Here is a 21807-nt window from a genome sequence, read left to right as displayed (position 1 = left end):
TTACCACTGAGCCACGCCCCCAGCCCCTTACTGGGGGATTCTAGGCAGGGGCTCTACCGCTGAGCCATGCCCCTAGTCCCTCACTGGGGGATTCTAGGCTGATGCTCTAAAGTTGAACTCCACACATGCAGTCCACATGACCAGATCTTGTTTCCCTCAGTTTCTGAATCCCCCTGGGTTGGGGATTAAGGCCAGTGACTTGTCTGTGTCAGGGAAAAGCAGTGCAAGGAACCAAAGAAGGCTCCCAAGATAACTGACCTGAAATACCTAGTCCTCCATGTTCTTTTGCCCCACTTTGTCTCTCTCTGGCCTGGAAGATATATATTTGGAGTCCTTGTGTAGAAACCATGTACCTGAGTGGGGTGATGGGGACCAGCCAGGACCAGCCCTTCTTATACTGTGCAGAACATAGGTCTAACCCAGAGCAGAGGAGGAACCTTACCAAGCAGTCCCAGCCAGATCCAGCATACTGTCCCTACAGACTTCTGTGGAAGTGTCTTCTGGTGGGCTAGCTGGCTCCAGCTTCATGGGGTCTTTGGTAAACTTGTTCCCTGTGGGAAGAGTTGGGCTTAAAATGATGGCTCTTCATGCAAATGAGGTGGCACATACCTGCGAGCCTGAGGTTGGAGGATTGCCGTGAGTTCATAGCTAGCTTGGGCTACAACAGTAAGACCTATCTGTGAACCCTTAAACCCTGGTAAGTAGGAGACACCTAGAGAGTGGCTTCTACAGGACATGTCTCAGAGCATTCCTGGAAGGGTGGGGTGTGTATTTGATCTCTCTTTGGGGGCTGTGTCTGAAACAGCCAGGAATTCATCTGTCCATACCCTGCCCTCATTCTGGAAGGATGTCTCTGCCCTCTACCAGGACACGGTAATGTAAGATCCTCAGGAGAAAGGCCACACTCCCACCAGGTTTCTCCATGGGGCCATTTTCTCATTTAATAAAACAAAAAACTAGCAGCTATCACCTTTAAAAACAAACAAACAAAAAAACAGGGTTTCTCTGGGTAGCCCTGGCTATCCTGGAACTTGTTCTGTGGACGAGGCTGGTCTCAAATTTAGTGATCCTCCTGCCTCTGCCTCCCAAGTGCTAGGGTTAAAGGTGTGCACCACCACTGCCCGGCTACCCAGCTCCTTCTACCACCTCCATATCACAGATGGGGAAACTGAGGCCTACAGACAATGTCTAAGATCAGAAAGTGCCGGGTAGCGGAGCTGTTAACGAGGCTCAGGCCCAGGCACACCATGCCCCAAGGATCTGCGCAGCTTTTGGTAGCCGGGACACAATCGAAATCTTCCCTCTACAAGGTATCACGGCAGAGGCTTTGGAACCATGGCATCTAAAAGAAGCCCCACAGCCTCACTTCCATCTGTCAGTGGGCGTGGATCAGACTTGTGTCTGCACAAGGCTGAGGGTGAATACAAGGTGAATACAATACAGATGCCTGCAATCTTAGAGAACCTGAACATGGAGCCCCAGCCTTCATGGAAAAAGATGCATGGAAAAACAGTGACATATGCTCCTAACAGAGATTAGGGGGGCAATGACACAAAACTCAATCAGTGAGCAATCTGTCCCCCAAAAGAATAATATAGAGACTGACTGTTGAAGATACCCAGTGTTAACTTCTGGCCTCCACATGGATAAACACACACACACACACACACACACACACACCGTCACATGCGTGCACACACACATAAGGGCACACACATGCACACATACACAAGGGCACATTCACACAAACACAAACAAGGGCACACATGTATACACACAAGGGCACATGCATGCACATACACAAGGGCAAACCTACATAAGGGCACACGCACGAGAGCGCACACACACACACACACACACACACCAACATAAACAAAAAGCAAGGTAGTTCTGAAAGGAACCTGGCTGTGTGTTTAGCAAACAGTAATACTGTTTTCCTCCAAGAAGACTCTAAACTCTGGAGGGTTCCAGTCTGTCAGTCATCGGGATGCCCTTGGATCACATAAAAGCCCAAGACATAGAAGACAACTCAAGGTAGCAGGGTCAGCCTAACTCCCAGAACACACCCACTGGTACTCACTCACCTGTGAAAATGCGCTCATCGAACATCCTGGGAAGAGAGGAGAGAGAGCGCATGAGAAAGGTGCAGGCTGTTCCCTTCAGAGATGTCACAGACAAGGTGCCACCAGTGTGGCTCTTAGAGGCACAGACCAGGGCACGGGGGTTGACCACCCATGCGGGTGAGAGTTGGACCACCCATTCGGGTGAGAGTTGAGGGGAGACGGTTCATCTTGCTAACCTGATGTGACTCAGAATCACCCCCGAAACAAACCTCTGGACAAGTCCATGAAGGGGTTTCTAGATTAGGCTGATTGGGGAGGGAACATCTACCCTAGATGTGGGTTGCACATCTGATGGGCTGGGGTCCTGGACTGAATCAAAAGAAAAAAGACGGCTGCGAGTCGGCGTTCATCTCTGTGCTTCCTGACTGGGGAAGCACTGTGACCTGCTGCCTCATGCTTCCCCTGCCCACCTGCCCGCCATGAGTGACTGCGCCTTCAAACTGTGAGCCCAAGCAAGCCTTTCCTCCTTAAGTAGCTTTTGTCCAGGGTTCTGTTATAGCAACAAAGAGATATAACTATGACAGAGGGAATCTGAAATCTCAGAATGGGTTTCTGCTTAGCCAGGGATGGCATGGCCCATGACCTATCTGGTCATTATGCCCACAAGGGGCCAGCTCTCAACCCCATTGTGCTACAGTGGGACAATTCACACTCCTGCCCCGCTACTACTCCAGCCAAGAAAGACCTGTCTTTCTGTCGTTCTGTTTTGCTTGTCATTCTGTTTTGCTTTTTGTGAGACAGAGTCTCATGGAGCCCAGGCTGACCTCGAACCCCCTATGTATCCAAGGATGTCCTTGGATTCCTGATCTCCCTGCCTCCCCATCTTATGTGCTGGAATTACAGGCCTGTAACACCATGCCTGGATTTTGCAGTGCTGGGATGGAATCCAGGGCTTTGTGGATGCCAGGCAGGCACTCTGACCACTGAACCATACCACCACCCCATACCTGCTCATTAAGCTCCTGTTATACCCATGTTTCTAAGGGCCAGGCTGAGCAAAAAGCAACTCAGAGCCACTGGACAGGTCATAGTTATGGAAGCTGACATGAGGGCTCCTTCAGGGGAAGTCTCAGAAGGTAGAAGCGCCAAGTAAGGACAGACACTAGGGTATCATACAGACATCTAGAAGCAAGGCCTTTGTAGGGATGTGCTTGTTCATCCGCGCAGGCTTCTACCTCATGGGATCCACAGAGACCTTGAACCCCGTGACAGGGTCAGGTTAGTGATGGACAGACTGCAGGGGAAAAGCCCAGGGACGGCTTATGGTCCAAACCATCCAAAGTCAAGGCCAAGAACTACAGGCATGGAGGTACTGACCTGCAATCCCAGCGTTTGGGAGGCGAAGGCAGGAGGACCCTGAGGTCTAGCCATGGGCTATGTATTCAAACCTTGTCTCAAAAACCTAACAACAACAATTCTGTTGTTTCTTTTTTTCTGGTTTTTCGAAACAGGGTTTCTCTGGGTTGCTGTGGCTGGTCTTGAACTCAGAGATCCACCTGCATCTGCCTCCCGTGTGCTGGGATCAAAGGTGTGTGCCGCCACCGCCACACTGCACTGTTATTATTGACATGAATACGGAAAAGATCACTTCCAAAGAAAGAGGAGTCCAGGGGTGGGTGTGACAGTTTTCAAGGGTCCACGGGACACAGAGTGGAGTCACCTGAGGAGCTGCCCGCATGAGACTGGCCTGGGGATGTCTGTATGGAATCCTGTAAACATGCTCAGCCCACTGTGGGCGGCGCCCTCACTGGGCGTGGTCCTGGGCTGTCTAAGAAAGCTCAGCATGAGCACTGGCTGAGCCAGATAGATAGTGAACAGCATTCCTCCATGGTTTCTGCTGGGTTCCTGCCCTGTTTTCCCCAATGATGGACTAAGACCCGGAAGCGGAAATAAACCCTTTCCTGCCTCAAAGCTGCTTCCTTCCGGTCGTTATGTTTATCATGGGTGGCACCAAGATGAAACCAGGACAGGGGGATGAGTGTATAACTGGTGTGTGTGTGTGTGTGTGTGTGTGTGTGTGTGTGTGTGTGTGTGACACGTCCCTACACAATGGTCGAAGTGCCTGATCTGAATGTGTTGAAATGTCTCAAAACCGATATAAGCCGATCCATCTGACATAACTTAGGAAGAAAATGTAGAGCACAGGAATGCAGTCCTGTAATCCCAGCACTTAGATGGTGGTGGAAGAAGGATCAGAAATCCAAGGTCATCCTGGGCTACACAAGTGAGCTCCTAGTACACACACCATGTCTTAAAAAAAAAAAACCACAAAACAAAAAACAAAACAAAGAAACAAACAAAAAAACCTGCAAACCAAAAAGCCAGCGGTGGTGTTGCACACCTTTGATCCCAGCACAAGGGAGGCAGAGATAGGTGCAGCTGATTAAGTTTGAGGCCCGCCTGGCCTATGTACTTAGTTCCAGGACAGCCAGAACTACACAGCGAAACCTTGTCTCCAAAACAAACAAACAAACAAACAAACAAACAAACAAACACATTAAAAATTAAATAAAAGGAAACCAAAAAAAGCCAGTAAGGGTAGACTAAGTTTTGGGTGACTAGATTAAGCTCAGGGCATGAAGTCTGAACGGGACTTCCTGTTCTTCCTCCGAGAGACCAAGGGTTCCCTGCTATTCTTGGAGCTCGGGGCACTCACACACATCTGGATACCACAAGGCCAAAAGCAGCGAGAGAGCAATGCTGGTGGGAACTAGCTTCCTGTCTGGGGGCCCTGCTTCCCCTCTCAGCCCCACCCACTGACCTAGCAGCTGCAGAATTAACAAGGCGACCATTCTTTAGGAAGTACAGAGCTGGGGGAGGTACAGTCAGACTAGGCTGGGTTTCATATCATTTTCAGCAGGGGAAAAAAAGCCAAATGCCCTCATAAGGTGCCCAGTCTGGAAGGCACACTTCATGGCCTTAGGGTCACAAAGCAGAGTCCTGAGTTCTAAAATCATCTGTTCCTCTTTTTGTTTTTGTTCTGAGGATGAAAAATCCAGTGCTTCCTTGTATGCTAGGCAAGTTCTCCACCACTGAGCCATGCCCCCAGCCCCTCACTGGGGGATTCTAGGCAGCTCTTCTGTCATAGAACAGAGCCAGTCCACACCTCTTGATAATAAAGTGAATGCTGTGTCGCTCCTCCAGAATCCTCTTCAGCTTGGGCACTCCGTAAGTACAGGGCCGCTTGAAGGGGATCTTGTCTGGGATACCCACAATTTCCACAGCCTCGGGGTCACAGGCAATCTTCCTATAGGGCACAGGGACCATGTGGTCCAGGCCCAGGGCTTCCGCTGGAAGGGCAAGAACAAGGGTGAGTGCACGGGACAAGTCACAGGATATGGTGTTGTGTTGTTTGTGCAGTAACAGAAACAACCATGTCACATTCCCTCTTCTTTTTAGTTTTTTATAGACACTCTTACTGTACAGCCCTGGCTGACTGACTCAGAACTCACTATGTAGACCAGGTTAGTCTCAAATTCAGAGATCTGTCTTGCTTCCCAAGTACAGGCATTAAAGACCAGTGCCACCTCATCCACTGTCCCTCTCCACTACCACCACCTACATACAGGGTCTCTCTGTATAGTCCTGGGTATCCAGGAAATTACTCTGTATACAAGGCTGGCTTCAGACTTAGAGATCCCCCTGCCTCCTAAGTGCTGGGTTTAAAGGTATATGCCACCACAGCCTGGCCCAGCATCCTTTTTCAAACATTTTTTAAAGAGTTTACTATTTGTTTATTGAGAGTCATTGCTAAGGGCCACAGCCTGAGTGAAGAGGTCAGAGGACAACGGGCAGGAGTCGGTTCTCTCCTTCCATCATGTGGGTTCCAGGGGATAAGGCTTGGCCACAAGCACCCTTCCCAATAGAGCCATCTTGCTGCCTCTCCTGTACATCCAAGACAGGGTCCTGTTCTATCCCCATATTTGCATCCCATCACACCAAGCTCAGAATATTGCTTGCTTTCTTTGGGCAAGCTAGTCCTTGCTTGAGGCTTTTTGTGGTCTCCTCAGCGCTGTGTGTTGTAGCCCAGAGCTGCCCTTCAGCCACTCACTGGGCAAGTCAGGGCTGTGCACATCACAGTCCAGGCTGTTTCAGGAATCGCTCACTGTTTTCCTTCTGATGTGTCCCAGGTCTGTCTGTTGGCAGCATTGGCAGCCAGCTCTACACTGTGAAGTCACACTTAGCTCGTTGTCAAATTAAACCCTGGTAATCTCAGCAGCTGTCAAGTCATTTCTCCCCCACCCCCACCTCCTGTCTGGGGAGCTACCCTCCCTGCCTTCGATTTGGGCAATCTCGTTCTGTGACATTTATGTAAACTCCTGGCCATGTAGGGAAAGCCTCAAGAAACTTTTTGTTTTGATTGGGGGGGGGGGCTGTGTTCTTAGGATTCAGGATCCTCTCAAGAGCTGGGATCACAGGCACGCTCCACCATGCCTGGTTCATATGATGCTGGGGATGGAACCCAGGGTTTCATGCATGCCAAGCAAGCGCTGTACTAAGAGAGCCATGTCCCAACCTCTTTTAGCTTTCCTGACAGGGTCTTCTTTTATAGCCCAGGCAGGCCTGGACATCTTAATCCTCAGCCTCTAGAAATGGTGGGGTTCCAAGTGTGTGCGAGCATGCCTGCCTGGTGCCTCTCTCTCTCTCTCTCTCTCTCTCTCTCTCTCTCTCTCTGTCTCTCTCTCTCTGTCTCTCTCTCTCTCTTTCTCCACCATATCACCATATGTACCATATCCTGTCACTGGCCTGTCACAAGCATACAGAGTAGCCAGAAAGATAGCACCATGGGCTGGAGCTGAAGCCCAGCAGATGTCAGCTCTGACCCAGGCTTCCTTCTCTTGCACATGCCTAGAGCTTCTCCACACCACCTCCTTACAGCCCAGGAGGTTCACCTGATTATGTTAGCAGACTCCTGTACAGATAGCCAACTAGGTCACCCCAGACCCTACACAGGAGGCCCAAGCCACCAGTTCCAGCCCACTCAGCAAGGGCACCATCTCAGGAGAGCACCTGACTCTCTAGCCTGAGACCTCAGCCTTCTGGAAGCCATCTTTGCATCCTCGCCAAGCTCTGTAGACTCCTGGACCCTCATGCCACCTGCTGTAGGCTATATGCAAGTTCTCACAGTTGTGCGCACTTGCACACAGGGGTCCCTCACTGTATGATCTTGCACATCAATGCCCACAGCTACATGCACTGTATACAAGCACACACCGCTGTACATATCTGTTGAGGACACAGGCGTCTTCATGCCCACTGATCACTAGGGAAACCAGGAATGTAAACACACGGAGGCCTCTTCTTAGTGGAGGAGATAAAAATACCTGGTTTCCCACCCAGAAGGCAGGGAGTGGATTTTGTCAATGACTGGGTAAAATTGTCTACAGAGGCAGACCAGATCCCTGAGAATAATTATCTCAGACTCTTCCCTCCCTGGGACAGTTACCCATCTTTAGGGGAGGTGTCACATGTACTTTATGGCCTGCTGGCGTCTATGCTATCGGTCAGAGGCCACACTAGATTCTAGGCCTCTTAGCTATACAGAACCCACCCTTGGGGTCACATGTACTTTGTAAAGGAATTTCTATGTAGTCACACCTTTAGCTTTATTGTATCTCTGGAATCGGACTGACTGCCATGATTGCTGCCTGCTACATGTGATCACACACACACACACACTTTAAAAGTCTTAGCTCAGTTTTAAAGTGTCTCGTACTTTTGAATTCAGTGTCTAACATACAGATCCAACTTAGATGTCAGGATCACTGCAAAAAAAGCCAGGAGAGGCCAGCAGTGCGGGCTCACGCCTTTAATCCCAGCACTCGAGAGGCAGAGGCAGGAGGATCTCTTGACTTCAGTAGCCTGGCCTACAGGGTGAGTTCCAGGACAGTCAGGGCTACACAGAGAAACAAAACAATAGCCAGGAGAGGTGACTTGTAACTCCAACACTGGCAATATGGAGACAGATGGAGCCCCAGGCTCATCGGCCAGCCCCACTAACCTACTTAGTGAGTTACAAGCCAGTAAGAGACCCTGTCTCAAAGGATCAGGACAAAGGAGTGGGGACTGTTGCAGGATATTTGATCACGCTGTGAATCCTGAGACTGTGTTGTTTACTGGAAAAGCTGAGGCTCGGCCTTAGTGCACACCTTTAATCCCTCTGGGTGGAATACAGACACGCCCTTAGCCACACCTTCAACCCCAAACAATGAAGGTAAGGTTAGCTTGCAGAAGGAGGCACCCTCGTTTGAAAGTGATGTCTAATGGAGTGGCAGACAAAGTGATGAATCAGGGAAAGATTTGACGGAATAGGATCCGCCCAATTCTTAGGAGAACAGAGACAGGAAAGAGAGGCTACCTAAGAGGGGATAGAAGAGAGGGCAGTTTTACCGGGACAGGTTGCAGAGAGAGAACAAGCTAGACACAGGTGAAGACAGAATGAGCTAGAGCATAAGAAGGAGCCACAAGATTAGAACATTGTCAAAGGTAGCATGAGGCCAAGCAGAGCAACTCAGCCAGAAGCCAGTTTGAATCAGTCAGCTTAGAGAGGAGTTTTGAGAAAGAACAGCTGAGTTGAATCAGGCAGCCAGAGTTCAGAAAGAACTAGAAAAGGGTGAGTTTATTCAGCAGTCAGTCTCAGAGGCTGAAACCATTCTAGGCCTAGATAAGATTGTACGGAGGCTAAGGCTTCCAGGACTAGATCTAGGTTAGCAGACGGAGGCAGGAAGCCTCTGAGATGATGGTTACATTAGGTGAGTAAAAGATACTTTTACAGGGGACTTCCAGCAAGATGGCTGGCTGCACTGGCTAGCTTTATCAAGCTGGAGTCACCTGGGAAGAGAACTTCAATTAGAAAGCGCCCCCACTGGCTTAAGGAGCCCATAGTGCATTTTCTCCACTGATGACTGATGTGGGGAGGGCCCACCTCAGGCCGGGCAGTGTCACACCCGGGTTGGCAGCTCTGGGTGCTGTAAGAAAGCAAGCTGGGCAAGCCATGAGAACAAGCCACTAAACAGTGCACCTCCATGGCTTCTGCTTCAGTTCCTGCCCTGCCTTTCTTCAGTGACAGAGGGTGACTGAGAGGTGTAAGCTGAAATAAAAATAAACCCTTTCCTCCCCAAGGTGATTTTGGTCATGGTGTTTTTTAATCATAGCATCAGGAACCTAAGACTAGTTCAGGGGCTAAAAGTGCCAGGCTTGTCTGTCAGTCCATGCTTGGTATCTGGAACCCTCAAAGTGGAAAGAGAGCTGACTCCTACAAGCTATGTTCTGACCTCTACTGTGGCACACACACACACACACACACACACACACACACACACAAATATATATGTTTATATAATAACTTTAATATGTGTGTGTATGTATTAATATATAGTTGCCGTCTGTCATATACAGAAGAGGGAATCAGATTCCATGACGGATGGTTGTGAGCCACCTATGGCTGCTGGGAATTGAACCCAAGACCTCTGGAAGTGCAGCCAGTGCTCTTAACAGCTAAGCCATCTCTCCAGCTACAACCACTTTTTCCCCCCCCCCGACAGGGCTGTCTCACTGGTTTAGAACTTTTAATGTATCCCCGTATTCTATCTCCAGCACCATGTAAAACTGGATGTGGTGGTGCATGCCTGTCGTCCCAGCACTCAGGTAGAGGCAGGAGGATCACAAGTTGAACATCAGCCTCATCAACACGGCGATGTCAACACTGGCCTCAGACTCTGTCTTGGCATCAACACACACACAAAAAGTAGATGATGCTTTTAAAAAATGATGCCTGGGGGTCTCCTCTGGCCTCAACACACATGCACGTATGCCTGCATACTTATGCACAACTACACACACACACACACACACACACACACACACACACAGAACAGAAACAGCAGAGAACAATTCGGGGTTATGGGAACACTCCAAGCCAACAGAGAACAATATGTACCCCTGCCCATCTCCCCATAGGTGACTCAAGGTCTGGGATCTGCCATCATTCCACCCCCACAGAGAATCTGCGAAGGAAATATTGACACAACCACCCTCTCCCCAGACAGGGGAGAGCCCACGCCGGATGCCATCCGTACTGACGCTGCGCGGGCGCCAGCATATGGCTCACGCTGTTGTGTCGGGGAACATGAGCGACTGCCACACATAATGAGATGCTCACCCGGTGGGCCGCGCCGCCCACTCACCGTATCTGCTGTTAAACAGAATCTGCACGCACTCCCGCAGGGTGTTGATGTCTTCCATTTCCTTGATGAACGGATCCCACTTCTCTATCAAAACACAGAAGGTCCAGTGAGGACTGGTCCCTAAACTGGGGGCTGCCTCCTGTCCCACCCAGTCCCCAGCTCCTGCTACCCTCCCTCCAAGAGCCTAGGGTGCCACTCTAAAGCACCCAGGCCTCCTATGTACTGTCACCTCAGCCCCTATGAAATTTAGGATGCTCAGACAGTATCCCCTCTGTCCCCCCTTCTAAATCTCCCAAAGAGCTATGGAGTTGACCTATCTCTCCCCAGACCAACCCACCTCAGGCAGACAAAAGCCCGGGAAAGTCATATTTCTTGAGAAAGGAGGGGCTTACTCTATAGACAAGGCTAATCTGGAACTTGAAATCCTCCTGCCTCAGCCTCCTGAGTGCTGGGATGACAGGTCTGTGTCACCATGTCTATCAAATTAGGCAGGTGCTAGTGGAAGAAGCTAAGGACCCCGTACATGGTAGGTAAGTGGCTTATTGTTGAGCCAAGCTCCCAGCCCCTCATTGAGAAATTCTGGCAGAGGCTCTAGTGCTGAGGCTCATTCCCAGCCCCACACTGCGGGACTCTTAAACAGTACACGACTGTTTAACCACATCCCCAGCCCCTAAACACAGTTTTCTTTTCCTTTGTGTCAGGGCCTTACTATATAGTCCAGGTTGGCCTCAAACAAGAACTTCCTGCCTAAGCTCCATACATGGTTCCCTGTTCCCTTTTTTATTTTTGAGATAGAGTCTCACTGTGTAGCTCTGGCTGCCCTGTTACTAACACAGACTGGCCTGGAACTCATAGAAATCCTCCTGCCTCTCCTTCCTGGATGCTGGACTAAAGGCACACACTTATCTTGTTTGATGTTTCTTCTCTCACGAGGAGGAATCTTATTCTTACCCTCACCCCCACCCCTGAGAACTGGCTAGAATATTCTGGATTTCTATGGATAAAACGGAGCAGCTGTGACAGTCATTTCTGAAGTGAGGTCATGAAAAATACAGGCTTCCTCCTTCCTCAACGGTGGATCACTAACTCTGAGAACACCAGCTGTCTTGTGGCGAGCCTGGTCAGCTGACCCGATAGAGAGGCTAGCCTAGGTGCTGCAAGAGTGACCTAACACATTGGCTCTCCATCTTCAGCCCGGCTGACAACATGCCTACGACTTCCTCATCTGCTGTCATTATCAGTCCTGCTCATCAACCTGACAGGACTCAGAACTATCATGGAAACCAACCTCTAGGTGTGTCTGTGAGGGAATTTCTAGATAGGGTGCAAAGAAGTGAGGAGACCCACGCCAACGGTGGGTGGTACCATCCTGTACGCTCTGGCAGACAGCAATGGGAAAACGAACACACACAGGTGCAGAAACTGTGTAGTGACACACTCTTGTTTCAAGCTGCTGTTTGGGGACATTTGTGATGCCCATGAGTGTCACCCTTGAACGGACAAACCGTCCTTCCCCTCTCTCAGCAGGGACCCGTTTTCACCGCGGAACACCACTCTGACCAGGTCCTCGTCAAGGGTGCCAGCCTACCTGACTTATCATGGACGATAGAAAAGAGGATGCGCTTGGAAGCATGGACATTCTGGATGAGAGGCCCAGCAGGCCCTGCAGGCGTCTGTCCTAAACAAGGGGGAAAGAGAGGCATACATTTTGGAGGGGCCCCACATACTTGAGAGAAATTAGAACTGAGCCCCATGATCATGAGGCTCCAGGCCCAATCCCTAACTACGGCTCTTAGCTGCTCTCTATGTCAGAACTGGATATCCAGAGGCGGGCGCCATGACAGTAGAATCTCATCCTTTTAATTACACTTATTTGTCTACTTTTAAAGATCAGAGGACAACTTGTGGGAGTTCCTCTCCTTCTATATATGGTCCCAGGAATTGATCTGAGGTCATCAGGCTTGGAGACAAATGCCTTTAGATAAGCAAACCCTCGATCAACTGAGCCACGTCCCCTAACAACCAAATCTGAAATCTCTACTTGAGGAATCTTGATCCCAAGTATCTTAGATAAGGGATATGTGGGCTCATATAAGCATCTCCATTTTACAGATGTGGAAACTGAGGCTCAGTGAGAGACTTGTGCTGTCATACACAGCCAGGACAGAGACAACATCTTCATACCCAGCTGTTCTGTGCACTCACAGGCATGGACACACCTGGTGCATGTGTGGAGGTCAGAGGACAAGTTGTGAGATTTGATTTTCTTCTACCGCATGGGCCGCAGAGATTGAACTCAGGACGTCAAGGTGGTTGGCAAATTGCCTGCTGAACCACCTCATCATCCTTGATTAGTTTACTTATAATCTCGACAGCCTCCTCATGGGGCCTCTTTAGATGCCTCTTGATCCTATGCAAGGTCTATGAAGGCCCAAGCTTAACTGAGTCCCCATAGAATGCAACTGGCCAAACCCCAACCTTGCCCAGAAAGACCTCCTCCTTAGAGGTAACCACCCAGAGAGACATGTAGGTTCCCACTACAGCATTACCACAGCAATCAGAGAAATCTTGGGTGCTGGGGGCATGGGGCTCAGGCACAGGCCAGCCCAAGCCCAGGTCGCTGGGGGTCAACGGGCAGGTTGGCACCTCCTGCTTGAGTTCCCGGATGGTGTGGTTGGGCATCGAAGTGCTGTACAGGAAGTTGGCCATGGAGGATGGGGTGGCGGTGGGGGTCAGGTCTTGGGGAGCGACCTTGGAGGCCTGGCCATGCAGACCACAATCTCGGGACGCCTTGGGTAGCAGAGAGATACCGTTCATCTCCACCAGTGCCTTTGTGTCCTGCCCACCGTCATCAGGAGGCCTGCGTGAAAGAGAAGAAATGGAGACTTCTTTGAATACCTACTCTCGCCTGCAAATCTCTGCCATCACAGACCAAGTAACACTCTATAGAATATAAGAGACCTGGGCTACACAGATTTTCCAGTGGGGTAGGATGGAAGCCAGACCCCACCTTGTGGGTATAATGCACCTGATACCAGGTGTCAACCACTGGAAGACCCAGGCCTGCACCAAGCCTGCCTCAGTGCTTCAAGCCACCAATCCTATCCTCCTCCTGGCTCCTTTACATCCCTTCTGTCCCTCCTGCTTATGCCTTGCTGGGGAAGATGAAGTCCCTGGCTATGCTGGTTCTATGGTATCCACCTCGGCCCAGCCTGGACCTCACCTCCCATCAGCCTCACCCCCTATCAGCCTCTTAGGAATCTCATCCAGGCCATTTGACTCTCCCAACTCAAGACTCTTACAATTAATTTATGTATTTGAGACAGGTTCTCATTTAAGCAAGGTAGCCTCAAACTCACTGTGGTGGTTTGAATATGCTTGGCCCATGGGAAGCAGCACTACTAGGAGGTGTGGCCTTGTGGAATAGGTGTGGCCTTGTTGGAGGAAGTGTGTCACTGTGGGGGGTGGACTTTAAGTTCTCCTAGTGCTCAAGCTCCACGCAGTATGGAAGAGATTTCCTTCTGGCTGGATGGAGATGTAGAACACACAGTTCTTTCTGGAACACCATGTCTACCTGCATGCTGCCATGCTTCCCACCATGATGATAATGAACTGAACCTCTGAAACTGTAAGCCAGCCCCAATTAAATGTCCTTTATAAGAGTCTCCTTGGTCATGATGTTTCTTCATAGCAATGAAACCCTAAGACAGAAGCTGGTACCAGGGACTAGGGTTTTGCTGTGATGGGCCTGACCATGTTTTTGTTTGGAGGAATGTGGATGTGGGGACTTTGGATTATGAAAGCTGTGGAATGTTTTAAGTGGGGCTTAATGGGCCAACCCAGCAGAAACTTGGAAGACAGCGGTGCTGAGGGTAGTTTGAACAGTGTGGGACTGGCTCAAGAGGTTTCAGAAGAGGAGAACTTTAGTGTGTGGCCTAGAGACTTTTCTGGTGACAATCTGATAAAGAATGGAGCCACTTTTTGTCCTGGTCTGAACAGTCTGCCTGAGGCTAACGTGAAGAGATTCAGATTAACGGCACTGACGAAGGTAATCTCTAAAATGCCTAGTTTACACTTTGTCCTATGGTTCACTCTTCCGAGGAACAGTTTTAAATTAAGCATAGCAAGGTTAGAAAGGAAAAATACAAGATGTTTGGTTTAAAGAGTAAAGGGGTGCCGGGCTGTGGAATGTAGCTAACTCCTGTGTTCAAGGACATTAGTGGAATTAGGGAGTGGTGACAGGATCCCACCCAGCTAAGCTTATTATGCCTTTGCAGTTGAGCAAGGGATAGTTATATCATGCTAGCTATTATTATGACCTGGTTATTGTTTTCATTTAGAGATACGATTATGCATCAAATTGACAAGGGATGGATTGTGATTGCTATTCTCAGTTGTCAATGTGACTATATTTGGAATGAACTATAATCCAGAACTTATAAAGATCTTATGAAAAGGTAAAGAAAAGCATGGTGGACACGCCTTTAATCCTAGCACTGAGACAGGGTCATGCAGATCTAGGAGTTCAAGGTCAGTCTACAGAGCAAGTTCCAGGACAGCCAAGCTTAGGCAGACAAGAAGTTGGAAACCAGAAAGCTGGTGATGATGCAATAGAACAAGAAGATCATGTTCCAGCCTCAACAAGCAGCAGAACTCGGCAGCTTCAGCCATGTGACTCTGGCTTTAGAGTCCAGAACAGAAGGGACTACTGGGACAATTGATGCTGGTTAGCTGGAGCCAAGAAATTAGTGGTGATTAAGAAGAAACCAGCATCACTGAGTTGAAATCTTCTGGGAAGTATTTTCCGAGCGTACAAAGTTCCAGAGATAGCCAAGGTTGGACCTCATGCTGTAGCTGTACTTGGTAATGTGTAAGAGTCAGCAGAGGGTACTGGTTTTGAAGGCATGAAGGGGTCATGGAGAGCACCTGAGGCTTGGCACTGTGAGAAGCCAGGAGAAGCCATTGGTGAAGGTACAGCCTCAGATGCAATTGACTGCCCAGGACTGGAGGAGTCACACAAAGTAGTTGAGACTTGGTGAAGCCTTTTGCAATGGAAGACCCCCCCACACACACACCTTGGGAATCCCAGTACCATAGGGTAACCACCAAGAATAGCAACCACAATGGAGTGGATCAACCAGAGCCCACAGTGCCACAGAGGGCAGAGCTGGAGAAGTGACACCAGCCCTTTGGAGGAGCCCAGAAGATCATGTGTGCATCCCAGACACTGGAACAAGAAGCTGTAAAGTTGAAGTTGCCTTGGATACCTTACGATGTTAGAGATGCCAGAGTCGTGAGATACTTGCCGAGCAAAGCTCCTAACAGTGGAACCAGCCCAAGCGAAAGCAGTTTGTTGCAGTCAACAAAGATGAAAGGGGTTGGAGATCTGAAGAACGCTTTGACATCAGACATGGAGGTGCAGAGTTTGGACTTTGCCCAGACAATTTCCTGACTTGCTTTGGTCCAGTATTTCACTATGGTATTTTGGAAAGGTAATGTACATCTTGTGATTCTGGAAGTATGTGATCCGCTTTTTGATTTGGATTTTATAGGGGATTACAGAGGATTTTTATAGGGGATTGCAAGAATCTCAGAAGAGACTTTGAACTTTTAAACATTGTTGAGATTGTGATAGACTATGGGAACTTTTGAAGTTGGAGTAAATGCATTTTATATTATGCTGTGGCTTGGTATGGCCCCCATGGACTTACATGTTAGAACAAGCCTATGGAGTCAGGGAGTGGAATGTGGTGACGCATGGGAAAAGAAGGCACTAGAAGAAGGTACGGCCTTGTTGGAGGAAGTGTGTTCTTATGTAGGTGGACTCTGAGGTGTCCTAGCGGTCAAGCTCTGCCCAGTGCAGAAGAGAGTCTCCTTCTGGATGCTTTGGAATCAACATGTAGAACACTCAGTTCCTTCTAGAACACCATGACTGCCTGGATATTGCCATGTTTCTCAACATGATGATAATGGACTGAACCTCTGAACCTGTTGTCCTTTTTAAGAATTGCCTTGGTCTTGGTGTCTCTTCACAGCAATGAAACCCTAACTATGCAATTGCAGATGACCCTGAAGTCCTGGTCTCCTTACCTCTACTTCCCCAAAGTGCTGGGATTATAGACATGCAATCTTGTGTGATAATCTCAATTCTATACATCATGTGTCCCTGACCCTACAAACCCTTATGTGTGACTCAACCCCTAAGCCAGAATTCTTCTGGGCACTGACACATTGATCCCTTGGAAAAATTTTAGTCAGCCTCTGACTCAGATCACAGCGCATGACTGGGCTGTATCCTTATTTCCTTCATTAGACCCAATGCTTTCCCAAAAGGGTCCCCTCAGGGTGTCTCCAGCTTTCTGCCCTCTGGCTGGCTATGAAGTGAGACAGGTTTGTCCATCTTTTGTTTTTTGAGAGACAGTCTCACTACATAGCTCTTGCTGGCCTGGAATCTGCCAGGGTGGCCTCAAACTCAGAGTTCTACCTGCCTCTCCTTCCGAAGAGCTGAGGTGAAGGCACGCACCACCATACCCCACGTTTCAATTGTCAACTTAATATTAGCTAAAATCACACGAGAAGAGAGTCTCAGAGAGAGATTTATATTAGGTTAGCCTGTGGTTATGTCTGTAGGAAGACTGTCTTGGTTACAGTAAGATGGGGAAGCCCAGCCCACTGTGGGTGTCATGATTCCCTAGGCTAGGGATTCTGAATTGCCTAAGAATAGAGAAAGCAAGCTGAGGACGGGTATACATGCCTGAATTCAATTGCTGTTGGCTACTTGTAATGTGTGCAGCTGTTTCAAATTCCTGTTGACTTGACCTCCCTACAGTGATGGATTGTAACCTAGGACTGTGAGCCAAATAAACCTTTTCTCCCTTAATGGGCTTTTGTCATGGTATTTTTAACACAGCAAAAGGAAATGAAACCAGGACAGGGCTTACTCACCTCCTGAGCTTAAACCGAATTCGGTGACTGTGCTCCAAAATGGCCATGAGTGCCTTGGGGTCATACTCTGCTGGCCTCCGGAAGGCCAGGCCCTCGGGCAGCCCCTGCACCGCCAGTAGCCCCGGCTCCCTGAGCAGCCTCTCATAGGGCAAAGGTACCACGGTGGCCCTGCCCATAGCCTCACCTGTCAGAGAGTGAACAGTGAGGCTCAGTACTGGCTGGGGCTTGGCTAGGCACATCGGGAGCCAGGCAATGTGAGGTGACTCCCCTTTGGAGAGGGGCTCTGGGTCCCTCGTTTCTGCGGACACACACGCTATAGAATGAACGACACCAGCCTGTAGATAGAGCCCCACTGTGTACATCTGAGGGCTGGAGGGAGGAGACAGGAAGGCCCAGAGGCCGGGCTGGTAGACCGAACTTCACAGGTGATACACCAGGCTCAACTTTAACCCCAGGCTTATCTTTTGGGAAGATAGGGATGGTTCCAGAATAACCAGGAGGCAGCATATAGGAGATAGTAAGATGTGGCTGGCTGTCAAAGACAGGTAACTAGATAGGGACACTTATGCCGGGGAGTTGGGGCCTGGAAAAGGGATACAACAGGGAAAGCCATGTCTTGGGGTTCTTGTTTGGCTTGGGGGGTAAGGGGTACCCACAGTGCAGGAGCTGGGCAGAAGTGAGTAGGGTTAGGCTTGGGCTGGGTGGGGGAAGGGCGGGCAGACCTGGGTAGGGCAGGGGTAAGCTGGGCTTGGGTAGGCTGAATGCCGCAGGGCATAGCTGAAGGATAGTGGATCGGTGTAGACTGGACTGCACTGGGCAGGGCAGGGCTAAAGTGGGTACAGCAAGGCTAGGCAGGGCTGGGTTGGGACGAGCAGAGCAAGGAGGTGGATTAGAACTATGGCTGGGCTGAGGCTGGTTGGACTAAGGTGGGTGGGACACAGCGGAGGGGAATGGCAGTGAGGGTGGGAGGGGTGGGCAGGTGGGGCTAAGCATTGTGGGGTGTGGCTGGATGAGGCACAGCTGCACACAACTGGGCAGGTGGGTGGGGCTACGCTGGGTGCGGACTGCCGTGGCAGTGCGGGGCTGAGGTGGGCGAGGCTGCGGGGTTGAGCTAGGTAGGGCATGGCCAGACAGGAATAGGCTGATTTGGCTGGAGCTGGGGAGAGGCAGGTGGGGCTAAATTGGCTTTGGCAGGGAAGGCCTGGGCCGAGGTGGATGAATAGGCGCTGAGCAGAGGTGGGCAGGGCAGAGCTGGGGTAGGAGGAGCTACATCAGTTCGGGCTGGACTGAGACCGGCAGAGCAGGTGAGGGTAGGATGGAAGGGTGGCTGGATGAGGCTGGGTCAAGATGGGTGTGGTTACGCTAGAAGGGCCTGGGATGCTCTCACGGGGCAAGGCTAGACATGGTGGGGCTGGCAAGGAGGAGGGGCTGACACCAGTGGGCAGGGATAGGCAGGATGGATTGAGTTGGGCAGGATGAGGGCAGGGCTGAGGTGGGTGGGGCCAAGCAGAACTAAAGTAGGTTGGGCTAAGCAGGGTAGAATGTGATTAGGATGAGGTGGGTGGAGCTAAACAGGGTAGAGTGTGGTTAGGCTCCGGTGGGTGGGGCTAAACAGGGTAGAGTTTGGTTGAGGTGAGGTGGGTGGAGCTAAGCAGAGTGTAGTGTGGTGAATGAGGTGGGTAAGGTTTGGGTGGCCGGGCTGATGGGTGGGGCTTGGGTAAGGTGGGTGGGCAGAGCTGGATGGGACTGAAGTAGACAAGGCAGGTGTGGGTAGGCTGGTCTCCCACCCACCCGTTTCCGGAATGGAATGAGGAAGGATCTTACTATAAAGAACATCAAACACTTCCTCTACCATCTTCTGCAGCAGGTACACATCCGAGCACTGCTCCAGAGAGGACCGCGGGATGCTCCGGCCACCACCTTCACAGCGCAGCACCTTTTTAGGGTGTCCTGCTTCTGGATCGTTCCATAGGGGTCCCCCTGTGCGACAAGAGCACATGGGCCTTAGGTTGGTGTCAAGCAGGTGCACATCTGAGCACTTATAATAGTCAGCTTTAAATGTGAATTTGCCACAATCTCAAAAGGTCACTCTCCAATGAATTATCCACATCAGTGTTTCTCAACCGGTGGGTCTCGACCCTTCCCTCCCTTTGAGGATGGGTGAATGGGTTCACAGGGGTTGCCCTAAGACCATCAGAAAACACAGATATTTATTATTCACAACAATGGCAAAATGACAGTTATGGAGCAGCAAAGTAATTTTATGGCTGGGGGTCACCACAGCATCTGGAACTATTATAGGGTCTCAGCTTTAGGAAGGTTGAGAACCACTGTTCTACATCAATTGGCCTATGGGCATATAAGTGGGGCATTGTCTTAATGGTTAACCTACCCAGCCCATCATGGGCAGCACCATTCCCTAGGAAATGAGATTCTAAGCTATATGAAACATAAGAGCAAACAGTCTCCCTGCTCTTGACTCTGGATGTGATGTGACTAGTTGCCAGAACTTCTCTGAAACAGTAAGACTGCAATCAGGAATCATCAGCCAAAATAAATCCTACCCACACCTCCTAGTTTCCCAGGGTACCCTCAACCCCCAGTTGGGGGAGATGTTAGCATGTCCTTATGAAATATTGGTTTTTTGTGTTTTTTTTTTTTTTTGAGACAGAGTCTATGTAGACAGGGGCTGGCCTTGCCTCTACTTCCCAAGTTTAGGATTACAGGCGTTATTGAAGCTACATCAGAACAGGGAACGGGATGAGCAGGATGAAAGGGCCTAGTGGCCCCTTCCAGCTTGGAGCTAGCTCTTCTTGGAAACCTTCCAAGCCTTAAATAAAATATCTAAATTCTGAGTGCTGTAAATAGTGACTTTTTGGCTGTGGAAAACAAGGTACACTGTTCCCCGGGAGGCTTGGTAGGGGGAGGGAGGGCTACAGGACCCTGCCACACCTACTACCAGAGCCTAGTCTTAGAGACTACAGTCTGGGAAGCATCTATATGATCCACCTACATACCCACTAACTATACTTGCAGTGCCTGGGATGGCTAATCCTAGGGATAAGGCTCAGGAAACCATGAAAACTACCAATAAAACCATCAATGGCTAGTCCCTGGGCGTTCCATGGGGACCCCTGGCATCCCCCCAACCCCACCCCAAGATCTATCTCCTTGACTTTGAAGAAGCAAGGATCTGAGAACTGGAGTCCTGACTTTGGACTACGCACACTGTGGGGGCTTTTCCTGTTTGTTGGGGTGGTTTGAATAAGAATGATACCCATATGCTCTTATATTTGAATGCTTGCTCATCGCTAGGGAGTGGCACTACTTGAAATGATCAGGAGGTGTGGCCTTGTGGGAGGAAGTGTGTCACTGTGTCAGTAGGGGTGGACTTCAAGGTTTCAAAAGCCCACATTAAGCCCAGACTCTCTTTTCCTGCTGCCTGCGGATCAAGATTTAGAACTTTCAGCTACTTCTCCAGCACCACGTCTGTGTGCCGTGATGATAATGGACTGAACCTCTGAACCTGCGAGCCAGCCGAATTCAGTGTTTTCTTGTATAAGAATTGCTTTGGTCATGGTGTGTCTTCACACAGCAACAGAAACCCCAACTAAGACAGTTGTCAAACTGAGTAAATCTGGAATTAACTAAAACCCACATGACAAGGCACACCTGTGAAGAAGGTGGTTCTTTCTTTTTTTTAAAGACATATTTATTTATTTTATGTATGTGAGTACATCATGGCTGTCCTCAGACACACACCAGAAGTAGGCCATCAAGCCAGGCAGGGGTGGTGCACGCCCTTAATCCCAGCATTTGGGAGGCAGAGGCAGGTGGATTTCTGAGTTCGAGGCCAGCCTGGTCTACTGATTGAGTTCCAGGACAGCCAGAACTACACAGAGAAACCCTGTCTCAAAAACAAAAACAAAAACAAAACAAACAAAAACAAAAAACAAACAAAAAAAACAGAAGTAGGGCATTGGATCCCAGTACAGATGGTTGTGAGCCACTGTGTGGTTGCTGGGAATTGAACTCAGGACCTCTGGAAGAGCTGTCAGTGCTCTTAACCGATGAGCCATCTCTCCAGCCTGAGGGATTTTTTTTCTTAATTAAATCATTTGAAGTGGGAAGACTCGCCACTTCTAATCTTTGAGGTGGAAAGATAAACCTTTAATCCACATCTTTTGAGGTGGGCAGAGCCGGCCTTTAATCTGCACCACACCTTCAGTTGGCAGCCAATATAAAGGACACGGAAGAAGAAATCTAGCTGGCTCTTTGCCTGCTTGCTCCCTCCCAGGCTTGCTAGCAAGCCACTCCTTCACCGGTATTAGAGCCTACTTCTTCCGGATTCCAGTGTATACTGAAAACCAACTGAGACCTCCAGCCTCATGAAACGAACAACTACTGGATTCTTGGACCGTCTGTTGGTGGACAGCCATTTGTTGAACTAGCTGGATCACAACCTGTAAGCCACTCTAATAAACCTAAAAAAAAAAAATTATTACATATATATAAAAAATGTATATTGCAGACATATATATGTAATAATTTTT

At 49.6% G+C, this 21807-nt stretch overlaps 1 protein-coding gene across 7 annotated transcripts in view; it reads right to left on the bottom strand.

Annotated features, from left to right (window-relative positions):
• Positions 1–21807, bottom strand: part of Gtf2ird1 (GTF2I repeat domain containing 1) — a 96666-nt gene that overhangs the window by 31304 nt on the left and 43555 nt on the right. For all 7 annotated transcript variants that reach the window (XM_028766012.1, XM_028766018.1, XM_028766016.1 and 4 more), the window contains 8 exons: positions 19079–19234; positions 17255–17438; positions 12859–13169; positions 11898–11987; positions 10310–10393; positions 5230–5413; positions 2085–2110; positions 443–551 (listed from right to left, as the gene is read on the bottom strand). In XM_028766012.1, the coding sequence (XP_028621845.1) occupies positions 443–551; positions 2085–2110; positions 5230–5413; positions 10310–10393; positions 11898–11987; positions 12859–13169; positions 17255–17438; positions 19079–19234 (1144 nt within the window). The remainder of the gene's footprint in view (positions 1–442; positions 552–2084; positions 2111–5229; positions 5414–10309; positions 10394–11897; positions 11988–12858; positions 13170–17254; positions 17439–19078; positions 19235–21807) is intronic.

This window comes from Grammomys surdaster, unplaced genomic scaffold, assembly GCF_004785775.1.
Source record: "Grammomys surdaster isolate TR1022 unplaced genomic scaffold, NIH_TR_1.0 166, whole genome shotgun sequence".
Classification (NCBI taxonomy): domain Eukaryota; kingdom Metazoa; phylum Chordata; class Mammalia; order Rodentia; family Muridae; genus Grammomys; species Grammomys surdaster.
Note: the sequence above shows the minus strand (reverse complement) of the source record. Positions and strands in the feature narration are given on the sequence as shown.